This window comes from Leucopleurus acutus, assembly GCF_964270905.1.
Source record: "Leucopleurus acutus genome assembly, chromosome: X".
NCBI classification, from domain to species: Eukaryota; Metazoa; Chordata; class Mammalia; order Artiodactyla; family Delphinidae; genus Leucopleurus; species Leucopleurus acutus.
In genome coordinates this window covers 57535078-57557977 of record NC_139148.1, presented here as the reverse complement: position 1 = coordinate 57557977, position 22900 = coordinate 57535078, and the positions used below count along the sequence as shown (strand labels likewise).

At 38.3% G+C, this 22900-nt stretch overlaps 1 protein-coding gene across 1 annotated transcript in view; it reads left to right on the top strand.

Moving 5' to 3' along the window:
- Positions 1–22900, top strand: part of OPHN1 (oligophrenin 1) — a gene marked incomplete at its 3' end in the record, with an annotated part of 592087 nt that overhangs the window by 542892 nt on the left and 26295 nt on the right. Inside the window, exon 20 of the mRNA XM_082864786.1 lies at positions 14277–14424. Coding sequence (XP_082720912.1) covers positions 14277–14424 — 148 coding nt within the window. The remainder of the gene's footprint in view (positions 1–14276; positions 14425–22900) is intronic.

Genomic DNA, 22900 nt, shown 5'->3' with positions numbered 1-22900 from the left:
ACTGTTTCCACCCAAGGAATTACTTTTTAAATTTAAAATGTTTCCTTCTATGTTATATAGTGGAAAGAGTGTTAATCTTGAAATCAGACAAATCTGAGTTCATACCATAGCCCTGCCACTTATGCCTTCTCCTGCTACTGCTATCACTTCCCCTTTACAATGATTGCATGAGATACAGAGGAGCTAGTTTTGTATCCTGTGCCACCTGGTATTTGGCTCCATCTACCCCACACATTATGACTGTCCTATTCCTTTAGGATTTATTTCTTCTATATTCAGAGGGTATATAGTTGTTCATTTCTCAGAACATGCTTTTCATGGATACTCAAGAAGTCAAAAGAAAATTAAGTAAAACAGACAGAGTTTATTTTCTTGGGCCTCTCTTAACACTTTTTCATCTCTAAAAGTTTCCCCCTCATTAAAATTAGGTTGTCAAAATTAAGTCCAGAGATCTTGGGCCCATCATCTATTCTTCCTCTCTTAAGAGAAGCCATAGATATTTTGCCAGGTTTTCATTCCCAAGCCACTAGTTATATCTTAGTTTGTAGTCCTCTTTTCAAAGAATTGATGATACAAATTAAGTTTCATAAATACTAAATTCTTATCACATACCAGGCAAAGTTCTAGGCACTGGGGATACACTTGTAAATAAAACAAAGGCCTTATTTCATGGATCTTATATTCTATCGGGGAGGGACAAATGATAGACAAGTCAATATATTTGTCAGGTGGTGATAAGTGCTCTGCAGAAAAAACAAGGTAAGGGATGGATATCTTATAGAAGGTGGTGTTAATATGATACTTAGGCAGAAAACTGAATAAAGTAAGGGTATTAGCCATGGTGGATATCTTGGGGAAGAGCAATTCCAAGAATAGTAAACAATGAGTGCAAAGATCATGAGGCAGAAGTGTGCTTGGCATGTTGAACAGCAAAGAGGCCAAAGTGGCTAAGGTTGAATGAGCAAGGAGGACATATTTACTCCATTTCTTTTCCCGAAGGGAATAGCAGTAATACATAGGTTAAAAAGAGATCTGATGTGGGGCATTTGGAGGGCCCACAGAACAGAGAGGGAGGTAAGTGTATTCTTCCTACTATAGTAATTGCCAGTATTTTCACATTAAATCTTGGCTCCAAGGTTTACATCTTTAGGTCAGCTTTGGGGAGGATGTTGCAACCCATTTTGACTGTAGGGTTATCCAGGCCATGTTTTAATTTTAGAAGGACACACAACAGGAAGTATCCCCTCTGTTTTTCTAGTCTTTTCTCATTTAGAGAAACTGTGGTTTTAAGCCTACTGAGCATCTTCTCTGAACACTGCCTATGGGCACATCGGCAGAACTGGCCTCAAAATGTTCTCAACCAATGTCTCAGTCTACCTGGAGGAAACAGAGCCTGTAGAGATGGTACCCTGTTCAGGTCCATTTGGTAGCTCTCATTACAAACCCCCAAAGTTAGTGACCCCTTATCCTTCTTGGGGCCTGGGTAGCTCCTTGAAGATGAGCAGGCTGCAAGGAAGGAGTTTGTCGATGAGAAGCAAATAATTGGTGTAACTAGAGGAGAGAAATAAAATAATTTAATCTGGCAGAGACCTTGAAGAGCACGTCCACAACTTTTGATTTGCATAGCACATAACCACTTCATCCCTTATTGCTTTAATCTCAACCTCCCTCTGTCCCCCAATTCCTTCCCCTTCCATCTCACCTCTCCCTCCCTCTCTCCCTGCTTCTCTCCAAGGAAATGTGAGTTTAAGTCCTTTTTAGGGTTGCAATAGTTACCATTTATAGAATGTTTAATATGTTCCAGACTAGGCTCTTTACATACGTCATCTCATTCAATCATCACAACAACCCTATGAGGTAGATGGTATTATTATCACTATTTTGCAACTGAGGTTTGCAAAATGCAAACTGAGCCTCAAGTTTGAGGCTCATATAGTTTAAGTACTTTGCCCAAGGTTGCATAGGTAGTAAGTGGCAAAGCCTCTACACAGCTGATTCTGACTCAAAGCTACCTCTTTAATCTCTATTTTATACTCTATTTCCCCAATTCCAGTTGGAGAAGAAGCAAGTGAGAAAAATCTCTATTGTTTAATAGGCCTTGAGGGGCCTGGCAGCCAAGATCCATCCATTCATTCTAAAAAATATCATTGAGCTGCTTCCTCTTGCCTGGTGTCCTAGTAAGGGCCTAGCTTGTAGATATGAATGAGATAAAAATCTCTAGTGGCAGGAAGCTCATGTTACTGGCAGGGAATTTGGAGCAACTAACACTCAGGGTACAGTGTAATAACTACTGTGATGAAGATGTACATCAGATGCTATGGGAGCAAATGGAAGTGGAACATATCTCTGTCATGGGAGTCAGCTAAAGCTTCACACAGTGTTAATGAATGAGTTGAGACCCCAAAGTTAAAAGGGAATGAATTAATTAAGGTACAGGCTAACTTCCTGTAACAAAGAGCACAGCAAATTCAGTGGCTTAAATAAGAGAGAAGTTCATTTTGCTTTCATATAAAAGTCCAGAGGTGAACAGTCGAAAATCGGTGGAGTAGCTCTGCTGTCCTTACCACCTGGCCTTAATGTTTGGGCCCTACATACCTGTTCCATTGGTCTTCATCAAAGAGAAGGGGAAGAGAGACAATGGAATGCAGACAATTTCTTTATAAAAAGATGATCCAGAAGTTTGCATACATCACTTCCACTTATATTTTATTGTTTAAAACTAAAGTGCATGGCCTTACTTAGCTATAAGGGAAGCTGGGAAATGTAGGTATGGGTATTCAGCTAAAACTCAGTGAGTTCTATTATTAAAAGGAAGAAGGGCAAATGGATACCGTAGTATAGGGTGAAGGTAGGAATAAATGGAAGATGAGACTGGAGATTGTAGGCAGTGGCCAGATTATAGAGCACCTTGTGTACTAACTACAGAGTTTGGACTTTGTCTCAACAATATTGTGGAGTCACTAAAATATTATAAGCAGAGGAATAAGACAATTATATTTTGAGTTTAGTTATTGATACTTTGGTAGGTTAAAAAAAGAGTGACATGAGGCACAGAGAACAGTTAGAAGACCACTGTAGTAATATTAGAGAGACATAATGAGACTTTGAACTGAGGCAGTGTCAGGGAACAGAGAGGACAAATTAGAGAGATATTAAGGAAGTATAATTGATGGATCTTATTGACTTAATGGATATGGGATGTGAGAGAGAGGGAGGATGCTAGGGTAATAATGCCCAGATTTCTGGCTTGGACATTAGCATTATTTTAAGAAATAAACCGTTACAAGAAAAGAGTTAAATATGTTTAATTTTAGAAATGTTGAGGTTGAGATACCTCTGGGATATCCAGATGGCAGTATTGAGTAGGCAATTATATATATTGGTATAGAAACTATTAGAGAAAACTGATAGTGTAAGCCATGAGAGTACATGAAATTGTTGAGAGAGAGAATGAGTCTAGATTAGTGAGATCATTAGAGGACTGAGAATACAATACTGGGGAAGATCAGCATTTAGGAAGAGCCAGTAAAAGAGACTGGGCAGTGTTCAGAGATGTAGAAATATAGTTATTCAGAAAGGTAAACAAGGATAAAGAAGATGTGGTACATATATACAATGGAATATTACTCAGCCATAAAAAGAAATGAATTGAGTTATTTGTAGCAAGGTGGATGAAACTACAGACTGTCATACAGAGTGAAGTAAGTCAGAAAGAGAAAAACAAATACCATATGCTAACACATATATATGGAATCTAAAAAAAAGAAAACAAAAGGTTCTGAAGAACCTAGGGGCAGGACAGGAATAAAGACACAGACATAAAGAATGGACTTGAGGACACAGGGAAGGGGAAGGGTAAGCTGGGACGAAGTGAGAGAGTGGCATGGACATATATACACTACCAAATGTAAAATAGATAGCTAGTGGGAAGCAGCCGCATAGTACAGGGAGATCAACTTGTTGCTTTGTGTCCACCTAGAGGGGTGGGATAGGGAGGGTGGGAGGGAGACACTAGAGGGAGGAGATGTGGGGATGTATGTATATGTGTAGCTGATTCACTTTGTTATACAGCAGAAATTAACACACCCTTGTAAAGCAATTATACTCCAATAAAGATGTTTTAAAAATAAATAAATAAAAATAAAATCACCCAGTTAGTTCTCCCTTCTCACCTGGGAGAAGGGAGAACTAACTAACACAATTTAACACATCATTTTTTTCAGATATGATTTAGACACAGCATGAACATTAGCTCGAAAATTTTATTATTCCTGTATTTTTTCCAAATGACAAGTATTTAAAAATAAAATCACTCAGTTCTCCCTAAAAAAAAAAAAAGAAAGGTAAACAATAAAGCATTCTTAGATCAGGAATGTCAGCTTGTATCAAGTGCTGCAGCAAAGTAAAAGTAAGGATTGAAACGTGCCCATAAGATTTGGGAATTAGGAGGTTAGTGGTGATTGTTACGAAAACGGTTACAGAAGAGCGGTGTGGACAGAGACCAGGTTGAACAGCAAATGGGATACAAAGAAGTGGAGGCTGGGGGATTGTGGAATAACACCAACAAGATGGCAGTGTAGGAATTTCTAGCACGGCTCTCTTTTGCAAAATAACAATTTGAACAACTATCTGCACACAAAAATATCTTCACAATAGCTAAGGAATCCAGGTGAGGGATTACAATACCTGGTGAATCACAGAAATAAGAAAAACAATGAGGAAGAAAGATAGAGTCACCTGTCTTTCACCCCTCTCCCAAGCTCCAGCAGCCCATTGTGGAGAGACACACTCCTCATGGGAGAGGAGAGTGAAATGAGCATCTGATTTCACTGTTAACCCCAGTACTGGCTGGCCCCAGCATCAGACCTACTACTGCAGACTTAGGTGTCTCCCATGGCCCCAGGCTCCCAGTGGGCTCCTGCAAACCCAGGCCCCTAGCCCACCCAGTTATCCACCAGCTTCTGTGGCCCCAGACAGTTCCCACAGTCTCAGACAGCTCCTGTAGCACCAGGCTCCCAGCAGCTTCCTGCAAACCCAAACTCCCAAAACACCCAACATCACCGAGCACCTATAACCCCAGGCAGCTCCCAAGGCATGAGGCAACAAGTGGGCTCCCACAAACCCAGGCTCCTGGCCCACCCCATTGTCAGCCAGCTCTCATGTCACCAGGCTACTGGTGAGTTCCTATGAATGCAGTTTCCTGATCCATTCCAGAATGGGTCAGCCCCCATAGACCTAGCCTCTAGACCAGCTCACATAGACCAAGGCTCCCAGCCTAACTCAATGCCAGGATTGCCCCTATGGCTCAGGGTCCAGGCAGGCTCCTGTCAACCCAGGCTTCTGGCCCACCTCAGTGCCAGGCAAGCACCTGTGGCCTCAGCTTATAGTCTGGCTCCCAGAGAACCAGACTCCTGGCCTGAACTAGCAACAGGCTGACCTCCATAGACTTAATCTCCAGGCTGACCCTTGAGACCCCAGATTACAGTCCATCTTCTATGGCGCTAGGCTCCAGGTTTGCCCAAAGGGCAGACCAGCCCCCATCACCCTAGGTTTTAGTCCAGTCCCTATGAAATCAGCCTCCTTGACCCATCTGGCACCAGAATAGTCCCCATGGACCCAGATGGTAGGGCCACCCCAGTGATCCCCTGAGCCTAGTCAGCCCCCATGGACCCAGATCCAGATTCATCCACATGAACCCAGATCACAGGCCCATCACTGCAGACTCAAGTGTCAGGCCTACCTCAGTGAATCCAAGCCGCACGTCCATACGCTTGGATCCAAACACCAGGCCTGCCTGCCTGCTGACCAAGGTGCCAGACCTGCCTGCCCAAGAACTCAAGCAGTAAGTCTCCTTCTGGACACCACCATATGGCCCATCCAGAATCTCAGTATGAGAATGTGGAGAAAAGGGAACCCTAGTACATTGTTGGTGGGAATGTAAACTGGTGCAGCCAATATAGAAGGCAGTATGGATGTTTCTTATAAAACTAAAAATAGGACTACAATATGATCCAGCAATTCCACTCCTGGGTATATATCTGAAGAAAATGAAGACATTAATTTGAAAAGATACATGCACCCCAATGTTCTTCACAGCATTATTTACAATAACCAAGATATGGAAGCAACCTAAGTGTCCATCAATAAATGAATGAATAAAGTGGCTGTATATATATATATATATATATATATATATATACACACAATGGACTATTAGCCATAAAAAGACTGAAATTTTTCCATTTGCAACAACATGGATAGATTTAGAGGGTATTATGCTAAGTGAAATAAGTCAGACAAAGACAAATGGTATATGTTATCACTTATATGTGGAATCTAAAAAATAAAACAATTGAATAAAATATAACAAAACAGAAACACTCACAGATATAGAGAACAAACTAATGGTTATCAGTGGGGTGAGGGAAACGGGGAGGAGCAATATAGTGGTAGGTGATTAAGAGGCATGTGTGTATACTATATATAAAATAAATAAGCTACAAGAATATATTGTATAGCACATGGAATATAGCCAATATTTTATAATAACTTTAAATGGAGTATAATATGTAAAAATATTGAATCACTATGTTGTATACCCGAAAATAATATAATATTGTAAATCAATTATACTTTCATTAAAAAAAGAAATTCAATGGACTATAAGAAAACAAGATAAACAAGTAGACGAAATTAGGAAAGCAATGCATGAACAAAATTAGAAGTTCAACAAATGAACAGAAACCATTAAAAAAAAAAAGAAATCCTAGAGTTCAAAAATCAATGACTAGACTGAAGAATTCAATAGAGAGCTTCAATATCACACTCTACCAAATAGAAGAAAGAATCAGTGAATTAGAAGAGTCATTTGAGACCATCCATTCAGAGGAGCAAAAAGAAAAGAGAATGAAAAAGAGTGGAGAGAGTCTATGTGAATTATGGGGTCCATTAAAAGAAAGAATCTATGCATTATTGGAGTCCCAGAAGTCCGAGAAGGAGAAGAATGGGAGAAAGCTTATTTAAAGAAATAATGGCTGAGAACTTCTTAAATCTAGGGATACACTTATGAAGCTAACTATCTCAAAATGTCAACCCAAAACAGTCTTCTCCAAGACACATTATGATGAAACAGTCTAAAATCAAAGACAGAGAATTTTAAAAGCAGACAGAAGGAAAAAAACCCTCACATATGAAGGAACCATTATAAGGCTATCAGCAGATTCCTCAGCAGACACCTTGCAGGTCAGGAAAGAGTTGGATGATATATGCAAAATGCTGAAAGAAAAAAAAAACCTTCCAACCATGAATATTTTACACAGCAAAGTCATCTTTCAGAAATGAAGGAGAGATAAAGACTTTACCAAACAAACAAAAGCTGAGGGAGTTTATCAACACTAGACCTGCCTTTCAAGAATACTGAAAGGAGTTGTTCAAGCTGAAATGAAAGGACACTAGTAATGCAAAAATATATAAAAATATAAAACCTACTGGTAGAGGTAAGTATATAGTGAAATTCAGAATACTTTAATACTGCAATATGTTGGTGTGTTAATTATGTAACTCTAATATAAACTCATTCTTCTCAAGTGCACATGGAACATTCTCTAGGATAGATAATAAGTTAGGTCATAAAATAAATGTAAGCAAATGTAAGAAGCTTGAAATCGTACCAAGTATTTTTCTGATCACAATGGTATGAAACTAGAAATTAATTACAGGAAGTAAACTGGAAAATTTACAAATATGTGGGAAACAACACACTTCTGAACAACCAATGGGTCAAGCAAGAAATCAAAAGGGAGGTCAAAAACTATCTTGAAAGGCATGACAATAGAAAAACAACCAATCAAAACTTATGGATGCAGAAAAGGCAGTTCTAAGAGGGGAATTTTACAGTAATAACATTTACATTAGACAAAAGAAAGATCACAAATAAACGTTCTAATTTAACACCTCAAGAAACTGGAAAAAGAACAAACTCAGCCCAACGTTTGCAGAGGGAAGGACATAAAAAAGATCAGAGCAGAAATAAGTGAAATAGAGACCAGGTAAACCATAGAAAGAGGAATGAAACTAAGTTGAGTTTTTTTTTTTTTTTTTGGTGGTACGTGGGCCTCTCACTGTTGTGGCCTCTCCTGTTGCGGAGCACAGGCTCCGGACGCGCAGGCTCAGCGGCCATGGCTCACGAGCCCAGCCGCTCCGCGGCATGTGGGATCTTCCCGGACCGGGGCACGAACCCGTGTCCCCTGCATCGGCAGGCGGACTCTCAACCACTGCGCCACCAGGGAAGCCCTAAGTTGAGTTTTTTAAAAGATAAGTAAAACTGAAAACCTTTAGCTGGACTAATAAATAAAGAGAGAAGATGCAAATATATAAAATCAAAAATGAAAAGAGATACACAACAGAAATACAAAGGATAATAAGAGACTACTATGAATAATCATATGTCAACAAATTGGAAAACCTAGAAAAATGGATAAATTCCTAGAAATATACAAGGTACCAAGACTGAATTATGAAGAAATAGAAAATCTGAACAGACTAATAGTGAGTGAGGAGATTGAATCAGTATTCAGAAGTCTGCCAAAAAAGAAAAGCTCAGGTCCAGATTGTTTCATTGGTGAATTCTACCAAACATTAAAAGAAGAATTAATGCCAATTATTCTCAATTTAAAAATTTGAAAGGAAAAAACACTCCCAAACTCATTTTATGAGGCCAACATTACCCTCATGCCAAAGCCAGATAAGGACTCTACAAAAAAAAAGGAGGAGGAGGAGGAAAGAAAGAAAACTGTAAGCCATAGGCCAATATACCTGATGAATATAGAAGCATAAATTCTCCACAAAATACTAGCATACTTAATTGAACAGCACTTTAAAAGAGTCATAGACCATAATCAAGTGGAATTTACTTCTGGGATGCAAGGATGGTTCAACATATGCAAATCAAAAAATGTGATACACTACATTAATAGAATGGAAAATAAAAATCTCAATATATGCAGAAAATTCATTTGCCAAAATTCAGCATCCTTTCATGATAAACACTCTCAGCAAATTGGGTATGGAAAGAACAAACTTGAACATTACCAAGAACATATAGGAAAAGCCCACAGCTAACATCATACTCGATGGACAAAGGTGGACAACTGTCCCTCTAAGATCAGGAACAAGATAAGGATACTCATTGTGACCACTCCTATTCAACACAGTACTGGAATCCTAGCCAGAGCAATTGAGCAAGAAACAGAAATAAAATACATTAAAATTAGACAGGGCTATGAATTTCTGATAATTCTTTATTGGATGCAAGACATTGTTAATTTTACCTTCTTGTATGATGGCCATTTTTTATTGCTATAAATAATGTTCTTGAGCTTGTTTCTGGGGTGCAGGTAAATTACCCAAGAACAGCTTGATGCTTTCAAGTATTTCCCTTAGGCTTTTTTAGGCAGAAAATGAATACGATTTAGTCTAGGGTTAATTTTTCTTCATTAATGGGGCAAAATTTGTCTGTGTACTGTACTCAGTACCCTATGAATTATTTAATAATCCACTGTGGCTGGTGAAGACAGGAATTCTTCCAGCCACTGTGTGATCTTAGGTAATTGCTTCCTCTAATTCTTTCATGTGGTTCTTGCATCACACGTAGGTATTGATTAGTAGGCAGCTAAATTCGGTTTTTTTAACATCTTTATTGGAGTATAATTGATTTACAATGGTGTGTTAGTTTCTGCTGTATAACAAAGTGAATCAGCTATACATATACATATATCACCGTATCTCCTCCCTCTTGTGTCTCCCTCCCACCCTCCCTATCCCACCCCTCTAGGTGGTCACAAAGCACCGAGCTGATCACCCTGTCCTATGCAGCTGCTTCCCACTAGCTATCTATTTTACATTTGGTAGTGTATATAGGTCCATGCCACTATCTCATTTCGTCCCAGGTTACCCTTCCCCCTCCCCGTGTCCTCAAATCCATTCTCTACATCTGAATCTTTATTCCTGTCCTGCCCCTAGGTTCTTCAGAACCTTTTTTTTTTTTGGATTCCATATATACGTGTTAGCATATGGTATTTGTTTTTCTCTTTCTGACTTACTTCACTCTGTATAACAGACTCTAGGTCCATCCACCTCACTACAAATAACTCAATTTCATTTCTTTTTATGGCTGAGTAATATTCTATTGTATATATGTGCCACATCTTCTTTATCCATTCATCTGTTGATGGACACTTAGGTTGCTTCCATGTCCTGGCTATTGTAAATAGAGCTGCAATGAACATTGTGGTACATGACTCTTTTTGAATTATGGTTTTCTCGGTATATGCCCAGTAGTGGGATTGCTGGGTCATATGGTAGTTCAATTTGCAGTTTTTTAAGGAACCTCCATACTGTTCTCCATAGTGGCTGTATCAATTAACATTCCCACCAACAGTGCAGGAGGGTTCCCTTTTCTCCACACCCTCTCCAGCATTTATTGTTTATAGATTTTTTGATGATGGCCATTCTGACTGGTGAGAGGTGATGCCTCATTGTAGTTTTGATTTGCATTTCTCTAATGATTAGTGATGTTGAGCATCATTTCATGTGTTTGTTGGCAATCTGTATATCTTTGGAGAAATGTCTATTTAGGTCTTCCGCCCATTTTTGGATTGGGTTGTTTGTGTTTTTGATATTGAGCTGCATGAGCTGTTTGTAAATTTTGGAGATTGATCCTTTGTCAGTTGCTTCATTTGCAAATATTTTCTCCCATTATGAGGTTTGTCTTTTGGTCTTGTTTATGGTTTCCTTTGCTGTGCAAAAGCTTTTAAGTTTCATTAGGTCCCATTTGCTTATTTTTGTTTTTATTTCCATTTCCCTAGGAGGTGGGTCAAAAAGGATCTTGCTGTGATTTATATCATAGAGTGTTCTGCCTATGTTTTCCTCTAAGAGTTTGATACTGTCTGACCTTACATTTAGGTCTTTAACCCATTTTGAGTTTATTTTTGTGTATGGTGTTAGGAAGTGTTCTAATTTCATTCTTCTACATGTAGCTGTCCAGTTTTCCCAGTACCACTTACTGAAGAGGCTGTCTTTTCTCCATTGTATATTCTTGCCCCCTTTATCAAAAATAAGGTGACCATAGGTACGTGGGTTTACCTCTGGACTTTCTATCCTTTTCCACTGATCTATATTTCTGTTTTTGTGCCAGTACTATATTGTCTTGATTACTGTAGCTTTGTAGTGTAGTCTGAAGTCTGGGAGCTTGATTCCTCCAGTTTCGTTTTCCTTTCTCAAGATTGCTTTGGCTATTGTGTTTCCATACAAATTGTGAATTTTTTTGTTCTAGTTCTGTAAAAAATGCCATTGGTATTTTGATAGGGATTGCATTGAATCTCTAGATTGCTTTTGGTAATATAGTCATTTTCACAATGTTGATTCTTCCAGTCTAAGAACATGGTATATCTCTCCATCTGTTTGTATCATCTTTAATTTATTTCATCAATGTCTTATAGTTTTCTTCATACAGGTCTTCTGTCTCCTTAGGTAGGTTTATTCCTAGGTATTTTATTGTTTTTGTTGCAATGGTAAATGGGAGTATTTCCTTAATTTCTCTTTCAGATTTTTCATCTTTAGTGTATAGGAATGCAAGAGATTTCTGTGCATTAATTTTGTATCCTGCTACTTTACCAAATTCATTGATTAGCTCCAGTAGTTTCTGGTAGCATCTTTAGGATTCTCTATGTATAGTTATCATGTCATCTGCAAATAGTGGCGGCTTCACGTCTTCTTTTCCGATTTGGATTCCTTTTATTTCTTTTTCTTGTCTGATTGCTGTGGCTAAAACTTCCAAAACTATTTTGAATAATAGTGGTGAGAGTGGGCAATGTTGCCTTGTTCTTGACCTTAGCGGAAATGATTTGTTTTTCACCACTGAGGACGATGTTGGCTGTGGGTTTGTCATATATGGCCGTTATTATGTTGAGGTAAGTTCCCTCTATGCCTACTTTTTGGAGGGTTTTTATCATAAATGGGTGTTGAATTTTTGTTGAAAGCTTTTTCTGCATCTTTTGAGATGATCATATGGTTTTTCTCCTTCAGTTTGCAAATATGGTTTATCACATTGATTGATTTTACGCAGCTAAATTCTTAAATAGTACCCCTGCAAATCTTCAGAGCTCTCTGTGCAGCTATCTCCTTTCTGGTACCCTGCCCTCAAAACTCTCTCTTCCTTGCCCTCCTCCTACTTGCAACTCAGTGTCTTCAGCTAATGGAGACTGCTGGGCTTCTCTGGGTTTTTCTTCCTGTATTATGGCCCGAAGAATCTTTCCAGGCTGTAACATGGTACAGTCATGGGGCTCACCTCACCTCATTTATTTTTCCTGTCTCTCATGGATCACTGTCCTTAATTGCCAGATTTCAAATGCCTTCAGAATCATTGTTACATTTTTTCTAGTTTTTTAATTGTTTCATGCTGAAGTTGTAAATCTAATTTCTTTTGCCGTATTTTGGCTTGAGGCGAAAGTAGCTGTTATGGTCTTTTCAGAGGATAATTTGGCCTTTTATAACAGAATTTTAAATGTGTTTGTTTTTTGGCCCAGCAATTCTAGTCACTCTTCTAGTTGCTGGAGTTACAGCATGAACACAATGATATACTTCAGTATTGTATACAATCGAGTGGAGAGACAGACAACAAAAAACTAAATAAGTATTGAATACAATATACTATGTTAGAAAGTGATAAGAAAAAATGTTAAATAGGGATGGGGGATGGGAAGCACTTGGTAGAGGAAGCATGTCAAAGTTCTGATACATTTGCCTGGAAGGACTCACTGAGAAGGGTATATTTGATCGTTAATCCTACTGGAATCAAGAGAGCAAGCTATATGGATATCTGGAGGAAGAGCACTCCAGGTAGAAAAAACACTCAGTGCAAAGTCCCTGGTGTGTTTGATGAATAGCAAGGAATATTTGTAATAGCTACTATAGTGCCTAAGCAGATGCTCACAAAATGGTAGCTATTTAGAATATTATTACTAATGGTGGTGGAACCAGAAATATGACCTAAATGTATATGACCTCAAAGCTCATCTGCTTGCTACTATGTCATATTCTCTTTTCCGTATACCGTGAGACATTGAGACATATACGGCCTTATGATTCTTCTTACCTTGTTCTCTATCATTGTGCAGCTTTTACACAGGCTTGCCTTGTGTTCCCATTCATGTAAGTTTTGTGACTACAATCTATGTTGACTCTTGCCTGATAGAATGTTGGGCTGTGACATTTCTCTTTGCATTAATCATTGGGGTTGATTTCATTATTGCAATGGACACTGGTCCCCTTCCTCCATCACCACATATGTGTGTCTTCCCAAAATATTTTCACTCTTCCCAAAAGTCATTCTCCCCAGGGACAGGAAGATCTTAAGTGCATATGAGACATTATATACAAATTCTAATCACAGCTCCTCCCTCACTTACCCAGCACTTTTTACATCTTCCAAGGCACTTTGTGTTTGTCCTATCTTTTTTGAATAAGTAATGCATACATGGTATGAAATTTTTAAAGATCAAAGTGATATAGGGGTGAAAAATAAGTTTCCTCCATACTTCCCTTAGCCACTCATTAGTCCTGTCTTGGGGCAAACAATGTAACCAGGTGTGTTTTTTTTGGGGTTGTATCTTTTCAGAAATATTGAATGCATGTGGGTGTTTTTAATCATTCTTCACACACCACCCTTACCCATACAATGTACCTTGACTACCCTTTTCACTTGATTCTCACTCACCACACCCTGTGATAGGTGGTGTTCCCACCAATTTACAGATGAGGAAGCTAAGGCTCAGAGATGTGAGATGACCTTTTTCTGGGTTTTGTTGGCAGAAGTAGTGACTTTTTTACAGTTTCCCAGGCAGTAAGTGGAAAATCCAGGACTGATGTTGCAGGTTTTTAAAGTAATGATCTAATTGGTTTTATTAAATGATCCATGTATTGGGCAGCATCCCATCTAATAAATAGAAGGGTGCTCTCCTGATGTTGCAGTTTTTGTCTGCATTCTTTCCTCCACACTGAGAAGTACCAGATCCTGCACCTCAAACATGATAGGAGATCTCTAAACACTTGCTGGTAGCTAGAGTGATTAAGAAAATCCCCACAATTCCTTTAATCATATTAGAATTGCTATGGCAGACTTTAGGTGTAATGCTGATGGGCATCAACTGGTAGTTAGCATTAAGGATACAAAAAGTTGATCTTTCTAATTGTTTTCTGGAAATATTTCCCCTCTACAGATTTATTCAGGTCCACCTGAGGAAAGTACTGCACCCCCAGTGCCTCCACCTCGAGTGACAGCAAGAAGGCACAAACCAATCACAATTTCGAAGCGCTTGCTGAGGGAAAGGACAGTTTTCTATACTTCTTCCCTGGATGAAAGTGAAGGTCAGTACTAAAGTTTACCCTTAGCTTCTTAATATTGATTGGAGACAAAGAGAATATTGAAAGGAAGACATGGAGGCATAACCATCTTTTCTGAAAAGTTAGACGTTTTCTGGGTCCTGGGCCAGGCAAGCCAAGGTTTGTAAAATTTGTGCCCAGAGAGTGAATTATTCTTTTGGCAGTGGATAGGACAGAGATGAACCTGTAAAATCAGCTACCATTTTCCCTTAGCAGACCAGTGAAGGATACAAGGTGCTCTTAGATCTGTACCTCAGTACATTGAAATGAGTGAGCAATGTGTTTTCTGAATGTTCTGAGTTTTTAAATACAAATTCAGTTAACATAGAGAACTGATGGCTGAATAGGAGTTTCTAGTGCTTGTCCCTTCACAGTAATGTGAATTCAAACAACCATCCATGCATGAAAACCCCTTCATGAAATCTATGGAATCCAGATGAGAGTTCAGAGAACCTGGGTTGAGTACAGAAATAAGAAAAGGTACATTGCAGATGCTAGAAAGGACATTTTCATATTACCCATGTCACCCTTCCCCCAAGCTTACACAGTGTAGTTCAGGGAGAAATCCCCTCCACATGGAGGAAGGAGAGTGAGATGAGCACCCAACTTTACCTTGGACCCCAGCAACAGGCCCACCCCAGTAAACCCGAGCACCAACCCATCCCCCATTTTTCCAGACTCTAGGCCAGCCTCCACCAACCCAAGCTCCAGACCTGCCCCAGCACTAGGCCATTCTCTGCAGCCCCAGGCACCAGGCCTGCCCCTGAAGACCCAGAATCCAGACCCATTACATGCCAAGCTGGCCCCTGTGGCTCTAGTCTCCAGGACGTAACCATAGTTCAGCATACAGTCCAGCCTCCTGCGGACCCAGCCTCCAGGTCTGCCTCAATGCCAGGCTAGCCCCCTGGACCCAGGCTTCAAGCTCTCCCCTGTAGATCCAGGATGAAAACTTGCCCATCCACTGACCCTGGCACCAGACCAGCCTACCCAAGGACTCCAGCAGCAAGCCCACTTCTGGAGCCTGCCAGGTGGCCTAACCAGAATCTCTGGTTGTGCTGCCTGACCAAAGGCTTTCCTTGCCAAAGCCAGGAAGATGTGCCTGTTTCTTCAAATAGGTAAACACCCACTCAAGGTCACAAGGATCAGGAATAATCAGGGAAACTTAACACCACCAAAGGAACAAAATAAAGCACAATGAACTCATCCTAATGAAATGGAGATCTATGAACTGTCTGAAAAGGAATTCCAAATAATCATCTTAAAGAAGCTCAGTGAGCTACAAGAGAACTCAGACAACTAAACAAAATCAGGAAAATAATACATGAGAAGTTCAAGAAAGTTATAGAAATCATAAAAAAAGAGAACCAAAAAGAAATTCTGGAGCTGAAGAACACAATGACTGCATTGAAAAACTCAGTAGAGAGCTTCAACATCAAACTCGAACAAGCAGAAGAAAGAATCAGTGCAGTCAGAAAAGTCACTTAAAATTATCCAGTCAGAGGAACAAAAAGAAAAAAAGATTGTAAAAGTGAAGAAAACCTAAGAGACCTATGGGACACCATATACAAACCAATATACACATATGGAAGTCTCAGAAGGAGCACAGAAAGAGAAAGGGGCACAAAGATTATTTAAAGAAATAATGACAGAAAAATTCCTAAATCTGGAGAAGGAAATGAACATCTGGATCCATGAAGCCCAAAGAAACCCAAATAAGTTAAACCTAAAGAGGATTTAACCAAGACACATTGTTATAAAATTCTCAAAATTCCAAGACAAAGAGAATTTTGAATGCAGCAAGAAAAAAGCAAATCATCAAATAAAAGGAAACCCCCATAATACTGTAAGCAGATTTCCCAGCAGAAACCTTGCAGGCCAGGAGAGAATGGGTTGATATATTCAAAATACTGAAAGGAAAAAAACTGCCAACCAGGAATACTATACTGGGCAAAGCAGTCCTTCAGAAATGAAGGAGAGATAAAACGAAGGAGTTGACTACCACCAGACTTGGTTTAAAAGAAATGTTAAAACATATCATACTAAGTGAAGTAAGCCAGACAGTGAAAGACAAATATCATATGAAATTGCTTATATGTGGCATCTAACAAAAAAAGATACAAATGAATCTATATACAAAACTGAAATAGACACACAGACATAGAAAACAAACTTATGGTTACCAAAGGGGAAAGTGGGTGAGGGATAAATTAGGAGGTTGGAATTAGCACATATACACTACTATATATAAAATAGATAGCCAATAAGGACCTACTGTATAACACAGGGAAATATACTCAATATTTTTAATAACCTATAAGGGAAAAGAATCTGAAAAAGAGTGTATATATATATATATATATAAACTGAATCACTGTACTGTATATATAACTGAATCACTGTGCTGTACTCCTGAAAATAACAGGACGTTGTAAATCAACTGTACTTCAATTAAATAAATAAATAAGACATGCTAAAAGAGGGTATTCAAGTTGAAATAAATGGACAGTAACAACATGAAAACATATGAAAGTATAAAACAAATTGGTAAACATAATATAGCCTAATTCAGAATATTCTAATACTGTAATAGTGATGTGTAAACCACTTTTAATTCTAGTATGAAAGTGAAATTACAAAAGTATTAAAAATAACTATAGCTACAATAATTTGTTAATGGATACACAATCTAAAAAGTTATAAATTATGACATCAATAACATAAAATGTAGGGGTAGCAGTCGTTAAAATGTAGAGTTATTATATGTAGTCAATGTTACTTTGTTAGCTTTAAACAGACTGCTATAACTATGTTTTATGTAAACTTCATGATAAAAGACCCCAAAGCAATCTTGAGAAAGAAAAGCAAAGTTGAAGACTTTATGATTTCAAAATATACTACAAAGCAATAGTAACCAAAAGAGTATAGTACTGGCATAAAAATAGACATATATACAAATGAAACAGAATAATGAGCCCTGAAAAAGTACACACATTTATGATCAATTGACCTTTGATAAAGGTGTCAAGAATACACAATGGGAAAGTATAGTCTTTTCAGTACATGGTGTTGGGAAAAATGGATATCCACATGCAGAGAAATTGGATCCTTATCTCACACAATGTACAAAGATCAACTCAAAATGGATTAAAGACATAAATGTAATACCCATAGCTGTAAAACTACAAGAAGAAAATGTGGAGGGAAAGCTACTTGGCATTGTCTGATCTGGGCAGTGATTTTTTTGGATATGACCCCCAAAGTATAGGCAACAAAAGCAGAATGGACAAATGTGATTGCATCATGCTAAAGAGCTCCTGCACAGCAAGGGAAACAATCAAGAAAGTGAGGAGACAACCTACAGAATAGGAGAAGATATTTGCAAATCATATGTCTGATAAGGGGTTAATATTCCAAAATACATAAGGAACCCATACTACTCAATAATAAGAAAAGAAATAACCCAATTTTTAAAGGTCAAAGGACCTAAATAGACATTTCTCAGAACAAGACAAATAAATGTCCAACAGGTATATGGAAAGTTACTCAACATCACTGATCATCAGGGAAATGCAAATCAAAACTACAAGATATCATCTCACACCTATTATAGTTATTACAAAAAAATGACAAAAGATAACAAGTGTTGACAAGAATGTGGAGAAAAGGGAACCCTTGTACATTGTTGGTGGTAATGTAAATTAGTACAGCCATTATGGAAAGCTGTGTGTAGGTTTCTCAAAAAATTAAAAATAAACTACCATATAGAGTTGTCGACTGCCTGGCTGAGTGTTCAAGGCATACTCAAACATTGATACAGAGCCCCTTTGCAAACACTGGGAGTCATATTGGTTCTTAGTGTTTTAAGGCAATCTCTGTCTAATCATTAGCTGACCACAAAACTAACTAAGCCGTGTCTTTAGTGGCCACACTCAACAAAGAATACAGATTTAACATAAATGGGTGAAAAAAGTCAGTAAACTAACAATAATAACTAAAATAAACAACAACAAACCTTGGGGAGAAGAGATAATCTGAATTTCAGAGTTGCTATATTACTTAAACTGTCCAGTTTTCAATAAAAAATTATGATATATCTAAAGAAACAAGAAAGCATGACCCATACACAGGAACAAAAACAAAAAGCAATCAAATAATTGCTACCACATAACCCAGCAACTCCACTCTTAAGTATGTACCCAAGAGAAATGAAAACACAGCTTCACAAAGACTTACATTTGAATATTTATAGCAGCTTTTTTCATATCAGCCAAAAACTGTGAGCAACCTAAATGTTCATCAACTGATGAATGAACAAACAAACTGTGGTATATGCATACAATGGAGTACTACTCAACAACACATAGGAATGAACTACTGATACATGTATCATCCCCATCCTCCAGGTATATCAGGTTCTTTCAGGACCTCAAGCATGCCCTCATAATCCAGGCCTTTGCACCTGCTATCCCCTTTGCTGGACACTCTCCCTCGGCACTTTCGCATGGCTGGGTCATTCTTATGCTTCAGGTCTCAAGATAAGTGCCACCTCCTCCAAAAGGCCCTCTTCAACCACCAAAGTGGCTCTCCTTGGTTGTTTGCCTCTGTCCCTAGTTTGTTTCACTCATACCACTTATTAACAGTTCTTCATATTTTGTGATCTTGTTACTTCTTTTTTTTTTTTTTAAATTTATTTATTTATTTATCTTTGGCTGTGTTGGGTCCTCATTTCTGCGTGAGGGCTTTCTCCAGTGTGGCAAGCGGGGGCCACTCTTCATCGCGGTGCGCGGGCCTCTCACTGTCGCGGCCTCTCTTCTTGTGGAGCACAGGCTCCAGACGCGCAGGCTCAGTAGTTGTGGCTCACGGGCCTAGTTGCTCCCCGGCATGTGGGATCTTCCCAGACCAGGGCTCGAACCCGTGTCCCCTGCATTGGCAGGCAGACTCTCAACCACTGCGCCACCAGGGAAGCCCTCTTGTTACTTCTTTTTGGTTGCCCACAGAACAAAAGTTACCAACTGTGTCAATGAAAAAATATAAACTACCATATGATCCAGTAATTCCACTTCTGGGAATATATCCAAAGGGAATGAAATTAGTATCTCGAAAAGATATCTGCACTCTCATGTTCATTGCAGCATTATTTACAATAGCTGCATATGGAAGTAGCAAAATGTTCATCAACAGATGAATGGATAAAGAAAATGTGAGAGATACATAGACACACACCCAGAAACACACACAGGTGCACACACACACATACAAAATGGAATATTATTCAGCCTTAGGTACAAAAGAAGGAAAACTTGTAATTTGTGACAACATGGATGAACCTGAAGGACCTAATGCTAAGTGAGATGAGATAAGGGCAGAGAGATAAATGCTGCATGATTTCACTTATATGTGGAATCTAAAAAAGTCAAACTCATAGAAGCATAAAGTAGGATGGTGGCTGCCAGGGACTTAGGGGAGAGTGAAATGGGGAGGTGTTTGATCAAAGGGTACAAGGTTCAGTTATTCAGGATGAATATGTTCTGGAGATATGATACAGCATTGTGACTGTAGTTAATAATACTATATTGTATACTTGAAGTTTGTGAAAAGAGTAGATCTTAAATATTCTTACCACACACAAAATTTGAAACTATATGAGGTGATGGATATGTTAATTAGATTGATTGTGGTACTCATTTTACAATGTATTCATATATCAAAACATCACATTGTATACCTTACATATATACAATGTTTATTTGTCAATTATATCCCAATAAAGCTGGGGAGAAAATCAGCTCACATGGATTAAGTACTATGCTAGGTGGAATTAAGACAGTCCCTGGCCTCAAGGAGTTTATAGGCTAAATGGAGATAGATAGATGATAGATAGATAGATAGATAGATAGATAGATAGATAGATAGATAGATACAGATAGATAAACAAATAAATGCCATTTAGTTGAATAATTGCTTAGTATGGATTCTGCACCCATTTTAAATGGGCCTCTCTCCTCACTAGTCTGTTGAGACCTTTTTTGTCAAGATTACCAACAATCTCCATGTGCCACTCCACTATTATCATACTCAGCCTGTGAGAAGCATTTCATTTTAGTTACTCTTCCTTCTTGAAACACTTATTCACTTGGCTTTCAGGACACCAAACTCTCCTTCTACCTCACTAGACATTCCATTTCAGTCTCCTCTTGGTTTTCCTTTTCTTCTCAATTTCTACATGTTGGAAGGTCCCAGAGTTTTATTTTGTTTTGTTCTGTTCTATTTTTCTCAGTCCACTTCTCTGTTTATATTTGTTTTCTGCGTGATCTCATTCAGTCTCATGGTTTTAAATATCTTTAAAATATGAGGATGATTTTCAAATTTATATATCAAGGAGTACTATCTCCCCTCTTCCCATCTCAAACTCCCTGTTCAACATCTCTCTTTAGATGACTCATGGACATTTCCAATTCAAAATGTACAAATACTCTTGATTTCCTATTCCTCCTCAATCTACTCTTACTCTGGTCTCCCTCATTTAAGTAATTGGCAGTACCAGTCACCCAATGGCTAAGGTCAAGAACTTTGGGATGATCCTTGATTACTCTCTTTTCCTTTTACCTTACACCTAATCCATCAGCAATTCCTCTTAGCTCTCCGTGCACATTGTATGTTGAACCTACTAATTCCTACTGCTACCTTCCTGGTAGAGCCACCATCATCTCTTACTTGGGTGGCTACAGGAGCTTCCAAACTCTTATCCTTGCTTTTCTTCTTGCCTGACTATAATTTGTTCTCCACAGCAGCCAGTAAGATGTGTATTCTTTTAAACATGTAAATCAGATCATATCATTCCCTCTGGTCCAAATTTCCAGTGACTTCTCTTCATTTTTAGAAGAAAATTTACATTTTATTCTGCATTATATGATCCTCACTTACCTTTCTGATCTCATTTCTGAACTTCACTGTCTCTCTGTACCCTTTGTTCTCTCTGCTCTAATCTCATTGGTTTTGCCATTCCTTATACATGCCAAACTTACCCAAGGGCCTTTATATTTGCTGTTCTCTTGGTTCTAAACATTCTTCCTCCAGAACTTTGCAAACTTTACTTCTTCATTCAAATCTCAGCTAAATGACGTCTCTTCATAGAGACCTTCTCTGAATACTCTATTTAAATAGATCTTTCTCCTTCTCCATTACTCTCTATCCTTTTACACTGCTTTATTTTATTCCTATCACTTGCTACTTTGTTCACATGTTTATTATCTGTCTTTCCCATTAGAATGTCAGATCCACTTTTATCACCAGCCTCTAGAACAATTCCTATATATCCCATGTGTTCATTAAATACTTGTAGAATAAATGGCTGGGCGTATAGGGAATAATGAAGGGAAAGAGATCACCCAGTTTAAGGGATCACCTCCTTAGGAGGTGATCTGGCATTTAGGAGAAAGTAGAAGGGAACACTGAATGCCTACTCTGTTGTTCCATACTCCCATTTTAATTGGATAAACTCATTTATTTGTCTATTTACAATCTCCCCAAATACACACCAGAAAATATAATCTCTATGCCAGCAGAAATTTTTCACTCTGTATCCCTAGTGCCAGCATAGTATCTAGAATATCATAAATCCTCAATAAATGTGTGTAATAAATGAATGAACTGGGTGATAGTAGACCTGAGATATAATTTAACCTTGGCCACTAGCTTACTGAATAACTTGGGCTAGTCACTTCCTTATTCTGGGTCTTAATTTGCCCCTCTGTGTGAGGAGTTCTTTGTGCCAGAAGATCACCAATGGGATCACCCACTCTAGACAATTTTCTAACTTTTTTTTAAACTGAGATATAATTCATATGAAATAAAATTCACCCTTTTCAAGTGTAGGTCAGTGGTTTTTAGTATATTCACAAGCTTGTGCAAACATCTAATTCCAGAACAATCTTCTTCATGCTTTTTCTGCATCTATTGAGATGATCATATGGTTTTTCTCTTTCCATTTGTTAATATGGTGTATCACATTGATTGATTTGCATTTTTTGAAGAATCCTTGCCACATGCCCAATCTTGTTTCATCTGTACCCCTATCAATTGCCCCAACTCAGACATCATGTCATTTCATCCATAAATGTTTCAGTATGTACCTGTAAAAGATAAGAACACTATTTTAACCAAAATCTCAATACCATCGTCATACATAAAAGAAAAGAACACTGAACAACATAGTAATTCCTTAAGATCACTGTCTAGTCAGTATTCAGATTCTCCTATTTTTACATTTTTTTTGAAAAAAACCAGGATCCAAATAAGACGCATATATTACAACTGGTTGACATATCTCTCAGGTCTCATTTAGCTGACCAGAACCTCTGTTCTTAACCACTACACTCTGATCTAGGTTTTCTATTACCAAGGAAGGTGATAATTTCCTTAGAGCAGGAGTTCTCAATCGGGGGTTCATTAACAGCTTCAG